Genomic DNA, 26,833 nt, shown 5'->3' with positions numbered 1-26,833 from the left:
AAAGATCGACTCGAATGAGACTAGCTGGAATCGAAATTTGCATTATCGAACATTTTCCTTCTTCCTATGAGAAAACATTTGCTCTATGCAGGCTCAAGACGGCATCGGTCGTGCTGATTCCCTTCCACAAATATTACTTATTTCTTTCTCTTTTATTTAGTCATGCTTCTGTTTTAGTTCTTTTATTATTCGAACAAATGTATTCCCAGTTTCAAAATTTAGGTCACTCCGTCTAGGTTAATTTCATTAAAAAATTTTGCTAATTTCATATTCTTTTAACGTTATCTCTCTGTTTGGGTTTCATTTCAAATATAATATTTAAATTTTCCCCGCTTTCATTCATTTCTTCTGTTCACCGCCCGCTTCGCAAAATGCTAGATATGGTTTCTCGCCAACGTTGGCTCGCTTTTACTCTTGTTTTGGCAGTTAGTTAAAAATAATTTAAAAACAGAATTCAAAATACTCAATATACATTACTGTTGTATACATTTTATTGTAATTGGGGGGTAGGGGGGGCAATGAAAATTATGATTGAAGACTGGGCCGCGAATACTAAAAGGTTGAGAAAAGCTGAGGTAATTCAAAATTGCCTGTTTCCAGGCTTTAATCGATTTTAGTCTAATTGTTTATACTAAACAGCAACAAAACATATTTATTTTCTTATGCTGCTTTTGGGATTTTTTTAATGAAAATGGCATTTGCGTACAAAATTTGATATTAAAAATTGATCGATTATAGTTCGAGATATTAGATCATTAGTAATCGTCCTCTTCATTTTGGATATCTGAGGATTTAATCATTTTATTGAAATAAATGCAGACACTAAATTGCACTACCTTTATTTTTGTCCTTAAAAGTGAAAAATTCAGACAAAGTTTTATGGATATATGAAGCAAGGGTCAGTAGAAAAAAAATGATATTCCAAAACAAATTTTAAACAAAAGAGATCATTTCATCATCTTCGAACTATTTGAAAGATAGACCAATAATCCTCACTGTCATCTTCCAACTTCTGGAAATCCAGGAACTCTCGCTTCAGGCTTAATATGCTTTCAGTCGAACAATCAACAGGTTTGTCGACGTTGCTGAGATCCAATATAGTCAAATATAGTTCTCGGGCTCTTTTACCGCAATCCTTATTAATATCCTGAGCCAAACTTGTTATTATGAAACCATACTCCCTGAAAAATTGAGTAATAAACATAAACCAAACATATATATAAACATGCATACAAATTCTTTTAGACGGGCATATGTAGCTCAAATTACATTACCGGATGATAAAATATTCTATATTTAAATAGTTTTTCCTCTGTTTAACTTTATCCCAAGGAGATGGGACAACGTACGTCCCATCACTCCAACTACGCAGTAGAGTATTTCTCACGTACGTCCCATCACTCCAACTACGCAGTAGAGTATTTTTCACGTACGTCCCATCACTCCAACTACGCAGTAGAGTATTTCTCATTTAAAGAGCAGCATAAAATGGATTACTGCGCCCATTTTCATCAAATGCTTTAAGATTTTGCAGATAGCTTAAGGAATATAATATGTAGTTCCTGAATTAAAAAAATCAGCGTTATTTCTATCCATTTTTTAAAATATTGGTGTTCAAATAATAAAAAAAAATACGAATTTTCAATTTTTCACATTGCGAAGGAACTATGACAATTCAGGAACTACAGAACATATTTAGAAATTATTATACTAAATTTGAACAAAATATATGCATTAGATTTTAATTTATAAAGTTTTTTCACAAGAAAATTCTATCATATTCCTTATTTGAGAAAATAACATTTAAAAATGTAAAATCGCATTGAAATGTATGGAAATAAAAATATAAAAATTAGATAACTTCTCAAAAAATAGACGTAGAAATAAAATTATAACGATTTTATAAAGAAATCTGTTCAAACATTAAGAATTAAATTCAAAATAAAATGTAGATAGATAAAAAAAAGTTTAAATAACGAAGATTTTTAAAGACTGAAAAAAATTTATATGCAATAGAAAAAATTACACTTCTTTTAATACTTACAGACAAAACAGAGTGTCCATTATATTTTCTTTATCCATTCCAATTGTTTGAAACTGTTCCTTGTATTCGAAAAAAATTATCACCGATTTCCATGCTTCTTCTTCATAAAGAAGTGATTTCGGAGTGGTAACACCCAAGATGCAATCGATGTTGGACACATAATCTATTGTCATAGAAACCATAGAGTTTATTGGAAACAACAATTTCAAACATTTATGATAAAAATGCCCGGTTTACTCTCAGCCAGTTATAAGATGGCCAGTAGGCTGCGCATGCGTAGAAAGACTGAAAAATGCTGTTCGGTAGATGGCAAGTAATTGTCCCGACTCGAAACAACATGCCGCTGAGTTGTATTTTTTTATGACTGCGCGTGCGTTTTTAGAATTTGGCAGGTTTTTTGACGTGAAAATATTGATCGCTTATCATAGATTAATTCTGACTTTTTTTGTTCTTTGTTCTTTTTGATGCGAGATTGTGCATTTTTTTTTTTTCATTTTTTTTTTTTTGCCTTTTTTTTCTATAGTTTTCTAAATTTAGGTATGCTGACCTTTTTTTCTTTATTTTACCATTCTTCTATGTGTAAGTATTCATCATTTTAATACGATACGAAGTGAAAAAGAAAAATTCTAGGACGTCAAAATGACGTTTTATAGCCAAGCATGGAATGCCTGAATCTAGCTTATGAAATTGGGACAAAAATTAATCAATTCCTTTCTGCGCATGCGCTTCCTACTGGCCGTATTATAACTGGTTGAGTGTAAACTTGGTATAAGAAAATGCTATAACTATGAATTTTCATTAAGCTTATTTTATATGTGATGTTTCAAATTCAGAACCCAAGTGAGAATATTTTGATTCTTCCTAAATTTCAATAATTTTAAACGTTTTTATAGTCTCAAATTACTTTTATTTCATTATTATTTTCTAATTTTTTATATTCTTGATTATATTTGTATGTCAATATGTTTTCCATATTTTAAAACATTTGCCTTTATAACTCCTTTTGAATTTTAGTTTTTCTTTTTTTCAAAATGAATTATTATTTTCGTTGGCATAATTTCATTTCTAAACCCGAAGTTGCTTTTCCTTTTCGTTCTTGAACAATGAACAGGCATTTTATTTATATTATTTTTTGTATTATACAGCTCAGAATAACAAAAACACACTCAATTTTCATTAAATTCATTTAAATTTGATGTTTCCCATGGAATTTTTTAATGATTTTTTTTTCTTTTACATTCTTTCAATTTTAATTTTTATCTTATCACGTTTATTTTTAGCTAATATAGTAATTTTTTAGACTTAAAAATAAAAGAATCGATGTTTCAATTAATTTCATATCTTTTTACAATCGTAAACCACTTTAAATTGTCTTCACGATACTTTCATTCGTACTCCCTAATTAAGACGATCCTCCGGCGAAGCTATGAATACCACGATTGCTAAATTCTTATTTTCGCACACATACATGAGAGTTGTGAGCTCTTTATTATAGTTAAGAAAACTCATACATGTGTTAACAAATAATAGATACGAAAAAGCATGACTTGGGAGTAAATCTACGAATTTTATAGAATCTAGCATTCGATCTTTGGCAATTGCTTTGTTGATTAATCACTGACAGGCAATTAAAGCACAGATACTTATAATCAAATATGTATTGTTAACGCCTTTTTCTCGACAATTGTAACCGAAATTTGATTCAAAGTACAAATGAAATTATGTGATAGCATATTAAATTTCATTTATATAAGTCATTGTGTTTTGAATTATTGTGTGAATTTGTTTGTTGTTTAAATTATTGTGTGAATTTGTTTGTTGTTTAAATTACTGTATGAATTTGTTTGTTGTTTAAATTATTGTGTGAATTTGTTTGTTGTTTAAATTATTGTGTGAATTTGTTTGTTGTTTAAATTATTGTGTGAATTTGTTTGTTGTTTAAATTATTGTGTGAATTTGTTTGTTGTTTAAATTATTGTGTGAATTTGTTTGTTGTTTAAATTATTGTGTGAATTTGTTTGTTGTTTAAATTATTGTGTGAATTTGTTTGTTGTTTAAATTATTGTGTGAATTTGTTAATTATTGTTTGAATTATTGTTGGAATTTAGAAACACTTTCTCATAAAATGCTTTGATGAAACAAATATCTAGATGCTTTAATTTCTTTTCCTAAACATTAGATGCTTTTTAAGTTCAATAATTATTTATTAACTGATCAACTGGTTTTTATCTAAAACATTAAATGAATTTACTTTCTTAAATCAAACTCTGCTCTAAAAATGCTTTACCCCGTAACTGGAGACGGGAGTCAACGTGATTCCACGTTGTTCATTAGTTCTGATTATCACGTGGTATTTTGCCTTCAGTACAATAATATTTTCAGTACCTTCAAGTTGTTCTTTTAACAGTATGTTAGCAAAAGTCTTGAGTATGAACATGTGCGTATAACCGAGTTATTCTTTTTTAACGTTTTTGTTGTTATTTTTGGAGTCATTGATTCAACGTCTCAGATACAGCTTTTAATCTGAATAATGCAAAAAGAATAAAGAAATATTTTTAAAATAATATTTTAAAATATTGCATTCTTTATTTTTATTTGTTAAAATCTTACAGTTATTAACATTAGTGTCATTCCACAATATCTAAATGAAGTAAATACTCATTAAAAGATTGTTTATGTTTTTCTTATAACATCTTTCCAACTTTTAATGTTATAATATTTAACATTTTTAATATTAATACTTTTACTATTTTTTGTAATTACATGATTTCCAGAATGTATTGCGTTTCCAAAATAAATTTCAATGCTGTTTACAAAAGTCAAAAAAGAAAAATAATAATAGAGTCATTTTGACTCCATTATTATTTTAAGGGAATTCATGTCTCCAGTTACGGGTTAATATATCATGGTATGAAACAAATATTGCTTGAAAAGATTAAAGAAAACATTATATAGACCATACGGTTAAAATAATATAATTTTGAAAGAGATTTTTTTTTTGTCGTTTTAAAAGGATACCCTTCGTAAAATATTTTGCAAGTGATAACTTATAGTCTAAATCTTCTGCAAAAAATTATATTACATGAACTGATTTCAGCAGTAAATGAATGAGAATTTTCACCTTTATTGGCTACTTACCATTGTGCAAAGTTGAATTCTCATTACAAAGATCAACGGTAAAATTTCTTGCAGCCAATAACTGGGAGGCAAATTCGTGACCGGTTTTAGCGAGTTCTGGAATGCTAAGTAGGATGCATTTTTCAACTTCCGCGAAGTAGCAATCAAAGAACTCTAAAAATTTCCTGTAAAGTAATTGCAAATTCAATAACTTATAATCAATTACTTTTGTGATAAATGTTTTTAGTCGCATGTTGACGCTCTATTTTTTCAAATTTTATACGTTTATGATTGATTGTTGTTTATATATTATTTAATATTTTCAGAACTAAATTTCTTGTTAATCAATAAAGTTATTTAAATATTGAATATGTAAGAGAAGCGCCATCTGGTGCTGAATTGTTATAAAATAATTTAAAATCTTGGTAATATTTATAATAGTGAATTATGAAATATAAAGTGTAAAATCTTTGTGTACTGAATATAATGTTTTATTATACACTAGCCGCCTTTGGCGACCAGCCGGTTCGCCAGTATTACCGCTAGCTACAATTTTCAATTAAATATTTTAAGTAACTGGTCTCTTAATAGATTCTCAAAGAAAACATTTTTAATCTTCAAATTTTGATAGTCATACCAAACTTATACTGTTGTTTAGATCGTTTCGTTCAATTTACTATATATATTTTGCTAATTTGTTGTCATTTCCGGTAAAACTTCAAATTTAATTTGTATTGGAAATGATGAAATTGCAATTAATATAAAATATTTTTTAATAAAACCAAGCGTTTTATTTTATTTATCATCTTTATTGTTGTTTATTTATTATTATTATTATTATTATTGAATATGAGTATTTCAAACAGAATCGCTCGGTATTTAAGTCTTATGTGAACTACAAAATATTTTTCATAATTTATGTAATATCTCAAAAAATAATTCAACAAAAATTTCTCAGATTCAGCATAAAATTCAGTTTTTAGTTTTGCTTTCAAAAGGATTAAAATGAAATCAATAATAATATTTTGTTTCGGCCTATAAATATATTTCAAAAATTATGAAGTCTAAATTTAATGCAGTAAGGTATCATATTCTGAGAAATATTCTGGACACACCAAATTTTAAATAAATGAATGAATGTTTCTATTTTCCACGATCAACTAAGACTTATTTATGAAGTTTTGAATGTTAAAAATTTAGAAAAACTCAACATTTTCATAGTCTTAAGCCAATTAATCTTGAGAAACCTAAGCGCTGATTGGCGTATTTTCTTTGAAACGACCGATGAAAAATCTAAAATTATCCTATTTTTATTGAATAGAGATATTCAAATTTTTATAAATCAGTCAGTTTCAGTGATTGATTTAGTTGATTGGAAATTAACTCTTTTTATTTAAAATATTAGTGTTTCAAGAACATTTTGTTAATCGTGATTTCCACAGCAGAAGCTTTATGTAAAATCAAAAATTCATTATTTATTAGAGCATTTATTGAATCAAGTTACATAAAATATAATCATTTTCCATTTAGACCATTTTAGCAGATCTATGTCTTACGAAAGGTTTACAGATTAGCTGTGTGGCCCTGATTTGAATGGATATCCTGTTCATATTAAACAAAACTTGCCTTAAAATAAAACTGATTTATTGGATTAATAATATAGAGAGTGTAAAAAATCATAAAATAATTTTTCTTGAATTTATTTTTTAGAAAAAATAATATTTCATATTTGTTTTATTTCCTACAGACACGTGCAGAAAATTATATTTTTGCAGATTTCATTTCCAAAAAGATTTAATTTATTTTTAATTGGAGCTTTAATCATTATGATGGCAACACTTTGAAAAAAAGCTAATTTTTTCCCATGAATGCAAAACGTGCTCGTGCAGCTTAAATTTTATTTTTATTTTGTACGAAAAAAATTGTTGAAAAATATAGTTAAAATATTTATTTAAAAATTCATTAAAAATAGAAATTTAGTTTTAAGGTTAAAACATTGGTATCATTTAAAAGATAAATTTTTGATCTTTAACTTCATGTAAAAACCTTTTTTGTGCGGTCGTATTTTCGGAAGTTATAGCAGAAAAACGCCAAAATTTTGCTTAATTTTTAAATAAATAAAATTCTAATTGAAAATTCGAAAAAATAAGCCCCAGGCGCACATTCCCGGCCTCCAAGGTATACACGTGCCAAATTTGGTAGCTGTAGGTTGAATGGTCTGGCCTATAGAGCGCCAACACACACACACACACACACATTGAGCTTTATTATAAGTATAGATTATTATAATCCCCAAATCTAGTGTGCCAAACCAATTTCTTTCACAAGATATTTTAAATAATTTTTAGCGATCTTAGATAATAATTAGATAAAATTAGCGATCTTAGAAATAATTTTTTTTTCTTCTTCTGTGGATTTGAAATATTTTTTAAAGATCTGCCTTTCAGAATTAATATGAAAGCCGGCGATCTGGCCTAGGAGTTAGTGCGTCTTCTCCGTGATATGGGCATCCCGGGTTCGAGTCCGGTTTGGGCATGGTTGTTTTCTACCCTGTGTTCTATCTGTGAGGTGTGTGGAAGAGCCCCTCCCCCCTTTTAGAAGGGATTTGCAAGCGAGTGTGTATGTGTCATCTTCATATGAGCTAAAGTCAGACTTCTAAACTGTGGTGCTCAGGGGTCCTTACCCTCAGAAGCTACTGCACCCCTCTTTCCCCGATCTTTTAGACTTGGTTTGAAGTGGAGTTCAATCCAAGGGGGATAGGCAAAAAAAAAAAAAAACACAACATAAATATGAAATTTAGTTTCATTACGTAGATTGTTTTAAATATCTATAAATATAGAAAATCCTTTTAGCGTCATTTTATATGTTCTATTTTTATACAGTGAAAAAAAAGTAAAATATGATTCCTTGTAATTTTGAAAAAAAAAAAATATTTTTAACTAATTTATAAAATATATCTTTATTGAACAAAAATATATATATATTACCCATATTACGTTCCGATTTTTTTATCATTTTTGTTTGGGTTTAATAGTTTATGACAAGAATAATTAGTACCAAAAATTAAGAAACGCAAAACTGTGCAAAAGTTGTTATGTATCTTCCATAATATCAAATCTTATTCATCCACCGACAGATTTAAAAGATTTAGCCCTTTTAAACAACTTTAAATAAGCAAATTCTAATACTTGCTTAGTATACTGCATTTTATTCTGTATATACAGATATTATAAAAAAAGGTCCAAAACAACATTTCGTTTATTTTCTTCCAAAATTGAATAAAATGTAAGAATAAGCTATATTAAAGCAACATTATTGCATTATAAATTAATAGTTAATGTATATTGGCATGTTGTGTCATAAAAGGTAACATTTTATGCCATTATAATATGACATGCACTATTACATTTGTCATGCGACTTTATGAATCAGCTTCTTAGCTGATTTGATTTTTCTACTGTTAGGAATAAAAGAGGATTACGTTTTTCTAATTAGATTATTCAGTATATTTATATAATGTGCAATGTAATCTAACTGTAATGCAACACTATTGGATTATAAATTATTAGTTAAAGTATATTTGCACGTTGTGCCATAAAAGGCAACATTTTGTAAAGTGACTATACGACATGCACTTTTGCATTTGTTATGAGACTCTATGTATCAACTTCTTAGCTGGTTATATTTTTCTACTGTTAGGAATAAAAGGGAATTACGCTTTTCTAATTAGATAATGCCATACATTTCTGTAATGCGCTGTCCAATTGGTTAATTTTAGAAAATCCATGTAATAATTGAGAAATTATTCGCTTTTTGTAATTTTTATACCAAAATATAACATTTTTGATAAATTTAGTTTTTAGCTTATGTTCGAGAATTATAATTAAATGCATATATGATAGATACTTAAACATGAAGATTAAATGGTTAATTTTATGGAAAGTATGTCAAAATTTTCTCTTTGAGTTTTATTATCTTTGAGATTTATATGACGGAATTTTCATATTTTCCAATTATTAGATTCTCTAATAAGATAAAAACATTCACAATCAAAAAATGCTTTGAATATATTTAAAAAAACTATTTATTTATTTATTAAGTAAACAATAGTATTAAAACTTACGGGCATAATCTAGACAATTGCTCTTTATTTGGAAAAAAATCCAATTCAATCATTTCTCTAAGTGTACCATCATCGCATTTTTTTCTTTCACCACATTGGAAGGCAAAGGATCCTTTGAAAAAGAATTTAATTTTTGAATGTGTATAAAAAATTTTAATAGAATATACAATACATATAAAAAAGACAAGTAAAACCGCATTTATTTTTTTCAATAACACTTCATTTTTGTATTTAACATTTATTTACTTATTTTTTCATACAAGGTTTATGATATTTTACTGTTCATAATAATATTTAAAACTTATGATATACAGCGTAATTATTCTAATCCCGGCCCAACAGCTCATTTCTAAACTTTTTGTGATGAGTAAATGCTGCCATTTGGAAAAATGCTCTAAATGGAGTAAAAAAAAATTTATGCCGTTTGAATCAATAAAAGGACTTGTGAAAAATAATATACTATTCGAAGCCTTAACTTAAAATATTCCTGCTTTCGTAGATTTTACACTACTTCAGTGGTCATCTTGAGGAAGATTGCTAATCATCGTGACTTTTCCTCGCGTTTAATCAATTGGTCAAAAACAAAGAAATTCGAAGTTTCTGGATTTCGTTCCTTTTCTGTCTTAATCAAGATTATATTTTTTTTAAGATTTTTTTTTTTGCATAAATTCATAGTCAAAAATATTTTACTAAATATAAGCAATAAGACAGGAGGACTGTATCATAATTTAGAATTCACAACTTTCCAGCAATATACTCTTTTACTCAAATAGTTAATAATGAATTATAATTCGTTATGTCAATTAGAGTATTTTTTTAATTGGAAGTGTATGCCTGCTTCTTATGCTTTATAAATTAGCTATCGAGACATTTAAAATGCTTACAACTAACTTACAAAGTTTACTCTTCGTAATACAACTGATTAGCTTAAGAAATGGATAATTATTTATTCGAGACCAGTTTCAATCTTAGACCAATCTGGTGCACATCAAATCTGCCATTTCTTGCATAGTAATAATATGGTTGGTCATCGCAGCTGTCGTTATATGATTACAGGCCGCATAGAACTTTTAGAAGTTTAATATTCTATAACCCTAATTTTATTTCATAGATTAAAGATTAAATATTAAAAATATGTTTTTGATATGTATCATGCTTATAATCATTCATTTTACCCAAATTATTTTATTAAAGTTTTTTATGCATTATTCATTTGTTACAGATCATATTGCCACTTGGGAACATACAATTGTAGTATTAGTGCAATAATATTCATTTGATATTAAAATAAAATCTCTTTTATGGCACCAGAGGGCAGTACCGATTAAAAAGAGTTCATCTTGAAAGTTAAATCAAATCTGCTTTCGAAATAGAACTAAACCACTTCGATAATGTTATGAAAATCGGTTACGCTTTTTCTGGTGAATGGGACCACAGTTGTGGAGATGAAACACTTTAGGTATAGGGATTGGTTCATATTTTTTTTTATTATTCATTAAGGCTGTGGGGTCCGATACAACTACTTCCATGACAGAAAGCATTTTCGGTGGAAAAGGCTGCATCATAACCATAATATCAATTAAGGTCAACCCTCTTCTGTACTATTGCGAAGACTATAATTATCTAATACGAATGTCAGGTAGTAGCTCGTATTTGATTTTGATTTGGTAATCTGCTGATCAAATGAAGAGACTAAAGGAGAAGATTAATTGTGTTATATTGGTATTTCGAAATAACAGAAATTCTCTGAATGGTTCCTTATAAAGGTAATCATAAAAAAATTTCAATTTTAAGAACTTCAGGAAGATAATAAATTTGTTTTCCTTAACAAATGTAATAGCTATTTAGTAGATGGAGAATGATTTTTTTTTTGTTTTGATAAGAATTATCAAACTAATCCTTATCTTTATAACATCCGCATCATTAATGAATTCTGTATGCTAAATCTTTCATGTATACATATTCATCATTTGGTACTGTTGATCAAATTAAGTTTATGATGCATTGCTGAGTTGGTGTTTTTCTTGTTGTAAGTTGTAAAAACATACCAAAATTGTATATTGACAACAACCTTTGAAGTTGATTATAAACAATCTCACTTGCATATTGGCATTCTTTCAAATTAATTTTACTTCGTGCAGTAAGAAGCATATAGAATAATATAGATGACACCCCTGAAGTTTCAAATGAAAACGTAATATAGAAGCTATGTTTATTATTTTACTATCACAAATATAAAATTTAAAAAGAAGACCTTAGGAATTAAAAGTGCTGTTTCTCATAAAAATGTAGAAAGTAGGTATAAAAAATAAAGAATAGACGTAAACGCAAATGAAACAGGAGATGCTCAGATGATTCCTATGCAAAACTTATGGGCTTATTCATTATCAAATTTTGCATGCATATTCGTCTGAGTACGTGATTTTAATATCAGCCAATTTCCAGCTTTTTGTTGGCTGTGTAGGCGGTCCTGTGAAAGTTCTAGTCTCTTCAAAGCTGAGAATCATTTCATAAAGGTTTATGTAATTAAAAGGATTTCATGGCAAGCTTTTTACTATCAAAATGCTTGAATGCGGTAGACATATTGTTAATTCTCATATAAAACAATTTGAAAAAAATTCGTTAATTAAATTATCGTCATAAGCAGTGAAATAGATATTGATTCATTTACAACTGTACATGCAGATTAATTTCAAATTATTCCAAATTAATGTGAATTATTAGTTTTCATCAATTTTTTTCTCTGATGGCCAAGTTATGAACTATTTTTTCCTTTACAAATAAAAACTGCACATTCAGATGTGTTTAGAGTCAGCCTGCAGTTTTTGGGATTTAAAGGCCAAAACATTTTATTTTATTTGTTTTATTTCTGTATGTCCTTATTTGTAAAACATTAATTCACTATTGTGACGAAATACTGCTTCTTTTCCAATTACATCTTATTGTGAAATGGAAAGTGCCTAAATTTAAAATAAACTTAACATTTATATTAATTTGTAGACCATTATAAATGCTAAAATCCCGATACTTATGGGTCATAGTCTTTCGTAGATTTCCTGATAATCCAAGCTATATAACTATTCATTTTTCTTGTAATTATATACACCATTATTAAGCAATGGTGACTTTTTCGGCAGACTCATGAATTAGAGATCTGAGACTCGCAATTTTGAAACCCGATTTCATCGAAGCATTGCTATTTGTATAATTAATATTAAAACTAACAACCAATGTCTGATATTTTCATACGAGAGAACGTGGAAATCTGGACAGCGCGATAACTGCTTGTTATTCTTTTGTACTTTTAAATTATCATGAGGTAAAATAATATTTTGAAACTTAAAATAGAAATAGATTGAATGAAAATTGACATGGACATAGAAATTACACATAGACTTAAAATAGTCATATATTGAATGAAACTTGGTACAGACATAGAAACTTGATATAGATATAAAATAGACTTAGGACTGAATGAAACTTGACATATAATTGGAAAGTTTAACCTCTTATTTCTTTTGTTTTTAACTTCTTGACTACGGATTGTTAAGATGAGATTATAAACATTAATGCATTTGGCTTGAATTATTTTATCTCCTCAGTGAGAAAACTGACAAGAAAAAATAAACTTTAAAAATATGAAGTCAAACTACTCATTTCTTTCGTTTCCAATGCGTATATTAGAAATTACTAAGATGCGGTGAACATTATTTGTGCATTTGGTCTGATAGTTCTATTTATTTCATCTAGTGAGAGATGCTTTGTTTAAACTTTATTTTTAAATTTTCAAAAGCATTTAATTTTACATTTTATTTTAAGTAACTTTGCATTTTAACTTTAATTCTTTGCAGCAAACTTTACATTTTAACTTTCTCTTTAATTTTTTAAGAAGGATTTTAAATGGAAAGTTATACCGGCTGATTCACAAATAATTTTTCGGAATCTTATATATGTGTTGATTTTTCATTTTGTTGATGGGGATGTGAAGTTACTCTCGCAAACAGTAAGCCACAAAAGAAGAAGAAATATATTGGATGTAAAATATTTTAGGATGTGCTTAATGTAGACTGCCTTCACTTCTCTTGCCATGGATTAATCAGAACAGAAAATATCAATTGACTGATTTTTTTGCATTAACTTCAGAAGCTTTTACTAAAACGTTTTAGATATATTTTCATATAATTTTAATTTGACTTGTTTTATGGTCATAAAATTGATTTTGCTCTCCTGATGGATTAGATTTCTGAATTTTTTTCAAAAACTGTGAACTCTTCACGATAACACACTATTTTTGGCATATTCAGTTCCTTATTGTGAATTAATTGCTTTATTAAATCAAATTTTCTGGCCATAACTGAGATTAAATCTGCAAAAGGATTTTATATATGTATATATACATATATATAATATATATATTATATTTATTGATTTATCGATACTTATCGATTTATCGCTTTGACACGTTATTATGAGTAATAACTGGTTCAAACGGATCGTTACCAATACATTGCTAAAATTTATTTTAGACTATGATCTATTGATAACTTAATGTGATCTATTGATAACTTAATGTGATCTATTGATAACTTAATGAGAGTCATGGTAGAAATCATGTGTGCAGAATCTTTAAAGATATTTATTTATTGCTTGAAAGCTCTTTTGTCAAACCAGAAAAAAAAAACTCATATACATTATTAAAATAGATGCCTCAACAGATAAAAAAAAAGTTTTTTTTTTTTAATTAGCAATATTTTTTTTTCTTCTATATTTTTCAGAAGCCTTAAAGCATGTTTTTTCGAAAAACTGTTACAGATAAGAAGTAATTATTGATCTTTACAGAGAATCGGAGGCCAGGATATGTGACAAGAAATGTTATGAATACAATAATTTAAAAAAATATTTAAATTTAGATATAATCGTTATTGGATCAATCATATTAAGATATTTCTTCACTATTAAGAGACTGGTTAAAAGTATGTTGTCAATTTTGTTTGCAAATGTTATTATTTAATATATAGTAGTTAAAATAATTTAACCGAAAGTGCGATCAACCATGCTAAAATATTTGTTTTCGTGTGTGAGAGAAAAAAATGCAAACAATATAATGTATGATAAAATTATATATTGTTAGATTTTTTATATAAAAAAGTTCGTTAGTTAGAATCTTTCTTTCTGAAATTTTGAATGATATGAATATTTACATTTAAAATAAATAACATGCCTATAAATTAAGTAAAAATTAAAACTTTCCATAATAAAAATGAGACATCTTACGAGAAAAAAAATTCAGTTTTTTTAATTATTAAGGGATTTTTTTTATTATTTGTATTAATTTTTAATTAAAACAAAGTCAAATGAAAAAAAATGAAACTGAACAGTTTTTAAAAATATATTTCTTATTAATCTGTTAAAAAGTAGGAATATATTTTACTTTTCTCACTTACATTTCATTATTGTTTATACTATGGAATCTAATTAAAATCCCTTTATTTTCACAAATTCTTTGCCATGCAGAGCAATTAATATGAGAGCAATAATAAACTGAATTAATATATTCATATTTGAGTTCTAATAATATTAAAATTGCATATTGTCATTTGGAACACGTAATTATGCAAAATTTCCATTCTTCGGGAAAAAGGTTAAAAATCAAATAATAAATTTCCTCTTTATAAATCTGAATATATTCCAAATTTAATGAAATGTGTATAATTTCATTGAATTTGGAATATATTCAGATTTATAAAGAGGAGGTGTATGGTTCAATCCCTTAAATATAATTGTTACTAAACCGATATTTTAACTTCATAATAAGCATTTTTTCGCGATATTTCAGAAGCATTAGAATTGGCTGTCGATCGATATAAAAATAGATGTTTAGAGTTGAAAAATATTTTTTTAGCTATTACTTTTCTAAATTAATAGGTTAAAATGATGAGATTTATGTAAATAATTATATATATTAATTCATTTAATCAATGAATATTATTTAAGCATAAAAGAAACAATTTAAAAGGAGAAACTTTTTATATGGCTTTAGGATGAACTACTTAAGACATCCAAGTGGCAAGAAAACAGAGGGACTAATGAAACAAAATATTTACTAGACTATTTTCTTTATAAGTTTGAAAATTAATGGTGAAATTTCAAACATAAATATATACATATAAAGAATAACCGTTTTGAATAAATTAATTAAAAATGACAAAAAATTCTAATGTAAGATAAATAAATGTTTTAATTTTAATGCACACATTTTATGCTTTGTTTCAAGTCTTCAATTGCACATTATAGATTTCATCGTAATATTAAGGTCTTTTTTAAATTAAATGTATGTAAATTAGGAAAACAAATTATATTTGAACTTTCTTGTAATAAAGTTATGGTATAAAGGAAATAGATTTTTACCTCCAACTGTTAAACATAAAAGCCAAATGAGAAGCGCCATTTTATAAGATCAAATGGATATTTAGTTGAAAGAGAAATGAATGTATAATGAGATTCTTTCTATATATTAAAACCACCCGCGTCATACATTCCCTGTCCGCGTCTTTCCTGTAGTCAGTGTAGTTAGCTTCTGGTCAATTTCGGGCTGATTAAAATGGAAAGCGGAAGTACGAGACAGCTATTTTTTTTTTGTTTTTAATTTATGATAAGTTAATGTGAGAAGTGTATGAAACAATATTAAATAAAGTTTTTAACGCAGGAACTTTTGCAACATATGTTTACTTCTATAACATTTTTACATCATTGTGTGTGCTTAAAAAATTTCACCAGCAAAACTGTTGCTGAAGTAGCATTTCAGATGAACGCTTTTCTTTTGATTAATTATCACTTAGTAGATTAAAAAACAAGGCAATTACTGTCGGTTGGATTGGAACGTTTTGTTGGCATCTCGCATATAAAGTAGTATTCGCAGATTCAAAAAAGAGGATTCCAGATACAAACAAATTGTATAAATTCATGAGAGCATTAAGCCTTCCCTGATTCAATTTGTTTTCTAGAATGACGTGACAAGGATTGAATAGTCAAATTTCAAAATCCAAATAAGTTACAAGAAAATAAAAAAATATATTAAAAAAAGTAAAATTGGGATGAAAACTTTTTAAACGTACCATATTTATATATACTATTTAATAAGAAACAATACAGATTTGTAAACTTTTGAAGCAAAGTATACTATGCATAAGTCACGCATATTTTTGTGTACTTCGAACAGGAAATGAAATAGCAATAAGAACCTTAATAATTAAAAATCATGAAAAAATTACAAAATAAATGATTTGTACAAAATTCTGGAAAAAATCCTTTTTGACGAATCGAAATTTCAAGCGTCATCTGTAGGAATTCATTGTTCTTTCAGAACTCATGCTCGTATCTTGGTGACAAATTAAAGTTTCATCATTTAAACGATCGCCCATTCAAGTGTATGTATTGCATCAAGTTGTTGTAAAGAGACTTAATAATAAAATTTCAAAGTCAAGCAATTTTATGAGCAGTTAAAGGAGCTTTGAAATGGTGGGAGATCAGGAGATGCCTTAAAGGATTAGTGAACCTTCTTGAAAGCATTCGCAGATGGTCATTTCATCCAAACTGAATCGTTCGAAATAGCTCGGTAATGGCTCATGTTTAAGTATAAAGGGAATTTCAGACTTAGATTATTGCCTAGAAATAGTTTTATCTTGTGAAAAATGCCAAAAGTGTGTCTACTAGTGGATTTTTCCTCGCATTTTCTTTTTCAGGCTCTATCGATAGATTATTTATGCTTGGAGCTTTATTGATTTTTGTAGATCAGCGAAGTTTCTTCATTCAGGTCTCATGTGCTAAATGTTAAATATTTTTCAATTTCAAAGTGACCATTATAAACATTTATTCAGTTCAGTGTTGCATTTCTTTCTTTGGAGAGCAAAGTTTGGAATATTTCAGTTATTTTGTTGGTATTTTGAGATATTTGATAGTTGAAAGACAAATTGATCGTCACTCCTAATCCTGTAAACCTTGTTTGTTCTGCTGCTTATATTAACTTCGGATATTATCAAGAGTTCTATATGAATCATACTTTTCTATGGCAGTTTGGTCCTCAATTCACTCAGCTTTGTATTATCTTGAAAAGCCACGAAAGTTCTTTCTGATTTGGAACTATTCTGTGTATATTTCTTGTATGTAATAAATCTGTTTTACTCATAAAACTATACTTAGCAAGCCGGGGTCTGAGAGAGAAATCTATGTTCTTGAGGTCTTCAGGCAGGAATGATTCTCCAAAGAAATATCTTGTCTTTTTTACAGTATTACCACTCGAATGTGAATAGCTTTCTGTTTCGTCCTTACTTGAAGATATTATTTTTCATTTACCGTTTATTCTGCTGCTAAGAAAATGCTGCGGAAAGCATTCATGATGAATAGGAAAATGTTTCTTTGGAATGGCATAGAAACAGTTCTTTTGTTAGGAAATGATATTTAAAGGAAACTTTGTCTCTGCCACAGAGGAGTATAATATCCATCGAAGCTCCTGCTGCTTGAAGCCCTATGTTGTCCCAACTATTCTTGCTGTTCCTTTGTTGGCCAATGTAGACTTTATGTCTTGATGTTTGATATATGCAGTGATTTTTTTAACAAAAACTATTTCTGTAAGTTTTCTTGTGTTGTCTCTTTTTATGGACTGTATCCCCAAAATTAGGGTCAAATATCTTACACTGAACAGATAAGTGGGTTTAGAAATAAAAATCTGAAATTATTCTGGTATATCCAACTGCTAGAAATATTTGAGACCATTTCTAGTTCTGAAGCAAATGTGAAAGATAATCTCATCTGGAAACGGCAGGAGGTGTTCATCGGGTGTAAATGTTTCAAAGAGGATCTCAGAAGGAATAAAATTTCAAAATATAGATACAGAGCAAGAAGCCTGAAGATTTTGTTGTTTTGGGGGAAAAAATCAGGTCCTTCAGTAGTTTTTTCGGATGGCATGTTTGTTGTTCAGTGATGGCACACAAATAATAATCGAAAACAAATATCACATTCCAAATTAAAATGTGAGAAACTGAATTTTAATAATAATATTTTTCGTTTGATTCAGGGTTGAGAAGATTGTTTGATTGTCAGGGAGATGCTTTTGGGATTTTTCCTTATTCCCAAACTAAAGATTAAAAAAACTAATTGAAAAGAGTCTTTTTCCAAATTATAAGAATAGTTACTCTCGCCAACCGAGTTCGATTATTCTCATTATTTGATATTTAAATTGTTTGTTATTAATGCAAAAAATATTCTAAATCCAAAAGCTATGCAAGCATTAAATGTACCATTAATTGAAGTATGCTACTATTTTAGCTCATAACATTCGGAAACTTACATCAGCATTTCTGAATAAGTTTTCGCCATCGGAATAGAAATTTGTTAATTCGATTTAATATTTCACATTGTGACTCAATCTGTTGTAACAAAAAATATGAAAAATTATTCTTTCATGAAAAATAGTTGAAAATTATCAAATACTTTAATAAAACGATATTAGGTAAAAAAATCAGGAAGAATTAAAAAAAAAAAATAAGGAAATATATAAGAACAATAAAGAAGATAAAAAATATCAAATGATCATTTTAAGAAAATGTTCCAAAAAGTAGAAAAAGTCTGAGAATAAAATTAATTGCTTACTGACAGGAAGAAAATGGGAGCAATGGACGAAAACTGATATATATAGAGTCATACTTTTAAAAACTGTATCCAGAAAATGTCATAGATTTTTACGAAATATTCTAGGATTCCTTAAATTTGTAAACTTTGAAAAAAAGAACAAAAAATAATTTAAATATCATCCTAATGTATCGTTACGTTATCATTAATGAAATCTCATGTTTCAAACGTTTCTTCGTTGTAACGAATCTGTATTCTCTCTTTCGATGAAATAAGTTGTGACAGCAGAAGTATAATCAGGAAGAATGCCGCTTTACGTCTTTTCATTCAAATGATCCAGTTTTAATGGTTCAAGGGTTGCTCTACTCATGGAAATAAGTAATTTCTCATGGAAATAAACAAAACTGGAGATTAAATTATTCGTTTCAATGAAAAATTCTGTCTACATTTTTTTTACTATTATTGCTGATTTATTATTGAAGACTTATATAGTTTGGAAGGAAATGGAAGAATTTTATAATAATTCTTTCTCATAATCCTTTTGAATCCGTTAAAATTGTTTGCCATCGGCGATTAAAGGCTTATTTTTTAAAATAAATATTTCATTATAGGAGGGAACATAATATCTATCGAAATAATTTAGATATTATTTATGTTCAATTCTCCCACCGGAGACATATCAGAGATGAAGATGAGAATCTTCCGGTATGGTGGTTGGTTCTCGCCACCTGGGTGGGTACAGAAATGATGGAGGTCGGCTACCTACTGTCGATGACGGGACTTTCTCCTCACGGGAATAGTTGTAAAGTGGTGGTGATGGGCCTTAAGATTCAACCTTAATTCCCACCACTGCTGTTGTCGCGGAGGCCTGGTCAATTAGATTAATCTGTGTGCCTTAATATCGGATTGGAGGTTATGTTATGTTGGATTTAAACAAAATTTACCGTGTCTGAAATTTTTCATCTACATATATCAATCAAAAGGCGGGAACATCAAGAAATGATTTAATGATTCAGTTTCTTTCTAATTTGCCCTTAAAGTTATGTATTTACTTTCAGATGAAACGGAAAAGACATTTTACAAATTAATGAATGATTCCTTTGAGATTTTGATAGCGAGAAATTAATAGAAAGATAAACCCGAACTGGACTTTGCCTCCCAAGTTTTTATTTCATAAGTGTGACTCTTTAATCATGCTTCCGCAAAACACTCTGGCTAAGAAATAGTTTTTTTGTTGTTTTTCTTGCTGGAACAGCACAAAAACGATTTATTTATTACATTATGCAACATTCTAACGAAAAGATGTGCTCCCAATATGCCACCATCAAACATCCACTTCTTGTAGAATCAGTAGTAACCTTTTTTCAGTATGTCATAAATTTTAAAATATCTCAGTTATTGCTTGATGTTAAGAATCGCTAAAATAATATGATCCAATATTTAACTATTTTTCTCTTTTTTTGGTTTTTCTTTGAAGAAAAGACTACGCAATCGGCATTCTTTCCAAGCATTCTTATTGTAAAGATTGTATTATATTGTGACTAGGGATTGCAATACCGGTATACCGGGATACCGAATACCGGTATTTTGAGCCATTTGTACAATTTCGTAATACCGATATTCACAAGTTTAAATACCGGTTTTTCGGTATTTACTAGAAATTTTTAAAATTGTCTCCACAATTTTTTCAGGTATCGCGAACATAACAATATAGTATACATTTTTGTTTTTATGTCTCCCTAACGGCCAAATTAATTAGCTAATTAATGGCTTAATTAATTGCTTAAATATAAATCAGTGAAACATGGATTATCCCTGAAAGAAAATATTGTATCCATAACGACTGATGGAGCAACAATTATGAAAAAAGTTGGAAAGTTGATTGGTGTAAATCAGCAGTTGTGCTATGCACATGGAATTCAGTTAGGAGTAATAGATGTATTATACCAAAAATATAAAGAACAGAAGAATCCAAATACTGTGGATATAGAAACTTCGAATTCCAACTTTGAAAAGAGTAAGAGTAAGAGTAAGAGTGAGAGTGATATTGACAATGAAGATAATGACAATGTAATTGGTGAAGAAGATATTGCTAATGAGGAGGAAATATTAACCTATCAAGAATTGCTTCCTATAATTTATAAAGTTCGAAAAATTGTTAAAATATTTAAACGTTCCCCTATAAAAAGGATATATTACTAAAATATATACTAACTGAAAATAAAACAGAATATATGTTAATATAAGATTTTAAAACACGTTGGAACAGTTTACTTCTAATGATGGAACGATTTTTGAAACTGAGAAATCCAATCCAAAAAGTAATAATCGACTTAAACCTGTAAATTAATTTTTCAGATAGTGAATTCGACTTAATATCCAGAACTATATCAGCTTTACTTCCAATAAAACTGATTATTGAGGCATTATGTCGGAGACATTCTAATTTATTAACAGCTAATGCAACAATAAATTTCATGTTGCTGTCACTGAAAGAGCAGCACACATTAGTATCTGAAGAATTATATATTACATTGAAAAATCGCACAGAAGTAAGGCATACCGAAATAGATAATGCTTATGGTATTTACATAATTCTAATGATTTTAAAAATGAAAAGGAAAAGAAGAAAAGAAAATAACCAATTCAAATCTGATTAAGTTAAAGTAAAGTTTCTTAATTTTTTTTCCCACAAACCTATCCACATTCAGAATTCGGTTCAATTATCGAAGATTAACTGTCGATACTGTCATTACTGTCGATAGTGAAAAGGAATTGTCTATTGAACAAAAATTAGAATTAGCGATAAATAAAAAAATTTCAACGAACCAAAATACAATACAGAAATCAGCTATATCCAAAACCATCCGGCGAGAAATCGATTTATTTGAAGATGAGGATTTTAGAGGTAAATATTGGAAAAAGTATATCGCGCATTGCTAACAGTACCACCAACTAGCGTAGATGCCGAAAGAGCGTTTTCGACAGCTGGTCATTTTTACACAAAATTATTTTTCAGGCTTAATAACAGTACAGTTGATGCGTTATGTTTTTTTAGATCACATTTCAAAAATTTGTAATATTACCACAAACTGAACAGTGATATTTACACTTTTTTTGTGATTTAAATAAATAAGATGTTTCTTTACTTTTTTGTGATTATATACTGTTATAATTTATAAGATAAATTATTTTTTGTGATATTTACACTCTCTAACAAAACTGGCAAATAAAAAAAAATGAAACACCTGTGTTTTCTTTCTTTTTTCAAAATTTCTAATACCGGTATTAAAACCGGTATCCCGGTATTAAGATTTAAAAAATACCGAATACCTGTATTGAAATTTTGGTCCGGTATTGCAATCCCTAATTGTGACTTAAAATTTCCTGTGTCTTAAAATTATTAGTTTTTTTTTAAATTTATAGCCGGATAGTTACATTTTAATTAACAGGAACAAACAACGATAACACTTCAAGGATATCCTCTGCAAGAATTATGATAATATTTTATCAGAACCTTTTTGCCTCTTTAACGAACGTCAATATAAAAAGCGTTAAGCAAATATCTTTTGGATTTTTTTATTTATAACATACGCAAATACATACCTTTTTTGAAATGTCACTGCTCAAACCCTTATCATTAACAATTGAGCAAGCAATAATATGAATCTTAAACAGCAATGTCATGTACCATTTATCTTTCTGCTGATAATAATAACATAATTTCCTGATTTTACTTTACCCGAAAGAGCCTGACATTTGGGTTGTGGGTTCGAGATTTCTAGTCTTTATTTCATTCGAGTTCTATTCCATTTTTTGTTTTGTTTTTGTTTTTGTCTAGAAATATAAATTTTTGCATCTAAATCGGAAGTCAAAAGCCTCAAATCTCGATTCCATTGAGAATTCATATTCCATTTAGGCAGAAAAAATTTGGCTTCCCCTTTAGAGGCAAGAGATCCTGAGAATCGATTCAATTGTAGATCCATCTGGTACTTGGACAGAAGAATCTCATTTTTCGGATTGCAAGATTTTGATCCCGATACTCGATTCTATTGAAGGCCCATCTTTTACAGGGTGGGCAGAAAGTCCATAAAAATTTTTAAATTCATAAAACCCGAAAAAATAGCTAAAATAAAAAACGGTTTGCAAGTTTAGCATTGATAGGTCACTGGTTTATTTTAAAGTAAGAAGATAAATTTAAAAAAGCAGCCGATAGATGACGTTGCTACAAACAATTTAGGTAGAAATATGCAAATGGGACTGACGATTATTAATATTTACGCTCTTGATCCAGAGCCAGGTCTCAGTTGCATGCCATCATGTATGTGAACAAGGATGCTGAGTGGAAAAAATAAGGCTTTGTTGGTGAAAATGTTTTACATGAACCAGGAATCAGCGACTGTTGCACTGAGTAAATGCACTTCCGAAAAATGTGAAGAACGGGAAAGGGCCTTTAACAGTGGCAGGCCTCATAAAGCTTGTTCAGGGATTTGAGGAAACTGGATCGATGGAAAATCATGTAAGGTCCGGATGACCAAGTCTAATGCACATGCGTTCGGAGCGCGTTGCAGCCGAAATGGAAACATTAGCTTCCGAAACCGCGGCAGAGACTAGCAGTGCACCAGAAGCTGACAGACGCTTGTGATTACCACCATCCTCGATACGCAACATTCTTCATGGAGTTCTTAATCAGTATCCATATCCTTAAACAGTATCCATACTTGCCATGAACTTGTAGCATCGGATACTGTAGAGAAAGAAGCATTTGCGAGGTGGGCTTTCTAAAAAATTGAACAAGATCCCTTCTGAGTCTTTAACATCTTGTGGACAGATGAAGCTCATTTTTTCTCTCCATGGCGACGTTAGTAGACATAACTGTCGCATCTGGGCGACATCAAATCCAAGAATGTACGCTGAGAAACCATTGCATTCCCCCAAAGTCACAGTGTAGTGTGAGTTGACAGGTTCCTTCATCATAGGACCCTTTTTTTTTCGAAACACAGTGTCCGGTAAATGGGTGGAAAATGTGACAGTAAATGTTCAGCGTTCTTTATCGCTTCTGCGCGAAAAAGTTGCTCCATGTTTGTGTGAAAAAGATGTACTTTCTGCTGTTATGTTTATGCAAGATGGAGCAACAAGTCACACTGTTATTCCAGTCAAGGAACTCCTGATACAGACGTTCGACGAGGAGAGAATCATTAGTAGACATTGCAAGTTTCCATGCCTTCTTGATCGCCATATATAACACCATCAGACTTTTGGCTATGGGGAAATTTTAAATCCCGGGTGTGTCGAACCTATCCAGCCAATCTGTCGGAATTGAAGGATTCAATGCGCCGAGAGATGCCATGTATGCAGCCGGACATGCTGCACTCTGCTGTTACTGGATTTGCGACACAATTGCAATGGTAATCACTCGTGATAGTGCACATGTTGAACACATATTGCAATAATAAATTATTTATTATTTTTGTTAACATTATTTTATTATTGCTAACATTATTTTATTAACATTATTTTTGTTATTTGCTTGTCTATTCTTTCATTTATGTACGAAACGCCACCTATCAGCTATTTTTTGAATTATTTTTTGTTCCTTACTTGAAAAAAAACCCGTGACATATCGATGTTAAATGTACAAGCCGTTTTTTTTTCTTTTTTTTTCATTTTGCTTAATTTTACGGGTTTTGTGAGTTTAAAAGTTTTTACAGACTTTTGCCCACCCGGTATAATAAAATAATTAGTATATTTTATTTTCATTTATATTTACCAATGTAGTAAATTTTATTATGCCGTATTCATTCTAAACATGAGAAAAAAACTTCCACAAATAATGGTAAAGCAGTTTTGTAAAAATGTTTAATACCTTTATGAATTAAACTTAAAAATTATACAAATAATTGAACCCTAAATGCATCTGTTTAGAAAAAGATGCTAAAAATGATTTAAGTGAAAAAAATTATAGCATTTATCCAATTATGAAATTATGGTTCAATTAAAACATTAAATAAAATATTAATTATTATTTCATCAAAAATACCTTAATTTAAATTTGAAATTCAGAGTAAATATATTTAATTCGAACGATGCAATCATTTTCTAAGCATTTTTTTTATTTTTTTTTCTATACGAGTTTTTATAAGTCTAAATTTTGCAACGCAATTCAAAAATATATTTACTTATATACATAGTAAACAAAACAAAAATAAAATTCAATTTAAACGGAATTCCTGTTTTTTAATTTTAATCTAATGATTTTTTGAAGATCGATAATAATTTTTTAAACACTTTTACCGTCAAATCTGGCATTTTTTTTCTGTACTGTTGTTTTAGGTAACCAAAGACACGGATGTTGCAACTTAATATATAAATATTCTTATTAAATAAATTAGGAATTAAAATTCATCTTCTTGTAATGAAGAAAACAAATATTATGTTACTGTAAGATAATTATAGTCAAGATGCATAGAGTGATTGTTCCACGAGAACGAAAAAGCCTTTGTTCAAAATTAGTATAACAGGTAAATTTCAAATTCTGTGTTCCACAAATATGAAAGCAACAACAAATGCTGAACATAATATGAGGCATACACCATAACAATAATTAACATTTGCCTTTGAGCTAATAATAATATAATTTATTTTGATAACTTTTTTTCTTGGCTTCAAAATAGCAAGCTCGAGATTTTGAGACTCGCTTCCATTGAAGATCAATCCTTAATTTCGAATGAGAAATTTTGATTTTTGAATCGGAAACAAACAAACAAAAAAAAAACATTCAAATTTGTAAATTCTTTGAAGGCTCATATTTTATTTACACAGAAAAATTTTGGCTTCTGAAATAGAGGCAGGATATATCCAAATCTATTCCATTAAATATCCATTATTTTATTTTTATTATTATTATTATTATTTTTTTTGCAATAAGGTTTGGCTTTTAAATTGGAGGCAGGAGATCTCAAATCTCAGTTTTATTAAAGATCCATATTTTATTTGGACTTAAGAATATTGGCATCTGGAAAATGCGAGTGGGATCTCATGGGAAACATTTTCCAAGTATTTAAATCTTTTTTACTTTCTATGTGTAGTATAGAGAAAATATAGTTATCTTCAAAAATTTCGAATCCAAGATTTGACAATTCTCCACGCGTTACTTCCACGTTAAGGAATCTCCACTTCCGAATTCGAAAAATAAATTTTTGGAAAATGTCCGTCAGACTGTAATAAGATAATTTAAAACCACTTCGACATAGACGAATGAAATTTGGTATATGGTCTTTATAGCAAATTTGTAGATTTCTATTAAATTTTGGGGGATATTTATACAGACGAAGTCTGTCTGTCCAGTTGTCCGACGATAACACAAAGTTATGTACAAGTTAACATGACAACTATGAAATGGAGAGAACTAAATGGATAAAATTCGATATACAGATTTAACAAGTATAGTGTAGAAGCCGAGAAAATTTTGAACCGAATTCAGTGCCACGGTTGATCATCAGTTGGTTTGAGCCTCCAAAAACATATAAACGCGATAAGTCAAAAGCGCAGTGATAAATATATCAAATTTGGTATTTGATTTTGGGACTACCATTGTAGTTTGTCGTCAAATTTTATTTTCAATAGATTGAGGAAAAAGCGAATAAAACACAAATTATTCTTAATTATGCGAGAAGATTATGGGAGACCATTCAAGCTGGTTTCCCCTTCTTACCATTATAAATTATCAATGCAGAATCAGTATTAACTCTTTCGCGATGACCATATATCATATATGCATCGCCTAGGAACGTCTCTCACAGCCAGATGTACCATCAGTGCATTTCTGGAAATCGAAATCATGGAACGATGATGCATCTATGCATTCTAAACTGGAACAATTTTTAAACGTCACTAGATGGCTTCCTGTGTCCAATACTCTT

The 26,833-nt window shown here is 28.9% G+C and overlaps 1 protein-coding gene across 1 annotated transcript; it reads right to left on the bottom strand.

Annotated features, from left to right (window-relative positions):
* Positions 1–823: 823 nt before the first annotated feature.
* LOC129984518 (uncharacterized) lies at positions 824–15,858 on the bottom strand. Its single transcript, XM_056094411.1, has 5 exons — positions 15,693–15,858; positions 9,285–9,396; positions 5,183–5,346; positions 2,045–2,207; positions 824–1,181 (listed from the first exon to the last, which is right to left on the bottom strand). Exons 1-5 carry the CDS (start codon positions 15,730–15,732, stop codon positions 956–958), a joined length of 705 nt encoding a protein of 234 aa, XP_055950386.1. The 5' UTR covers positions 15,733–15,858; the 3' UTR covers positions 824–955.
* Between the last annotated feature and the right edge of the window lie 10,975 nt (positions 15,859–26,833).

This window comes from Argiope bruennichi, chromosome 9, assembly GCF_947563725.1.
Source record: "Argiope bruennichi chromosome 9, qqArgBrue1.1, whole genome shotgun sequence".
Lineage (NCBI taxonomy): Eukaryota > Metazoa > Arthropoda > Arachnida > Araneae > Araneidae > Argiope > Argiope bruennichi.
This window is presented reverse-complemented; position numbering and strand designations above follow the sequence as displayed.

Bases quoted from the DNA above. Each gene is read 5' to 3' on its own strand.
- LOC129984518 (XM_056094411.1), bottom strand. From the start codon at position 15,732: ATGGCGCTTCTCATTTGGCTTTTATGTTTAACAGTTGGAG. The intron at 5,347-9,284 runs GTAAGTTTTAAT...ATTACTTTACAG, and splicing joins CAATTGTCTAGATTATGCCC to GAAATTTTTAGAGTTCTTTG. The intron at 1,182-2,044 runs GTAAGTATTAAA...TCAATTTTTCAG, and splicing joins ATGGACACTCTGTTTTGTCT to GGAGTATGGTTTCATAATAA.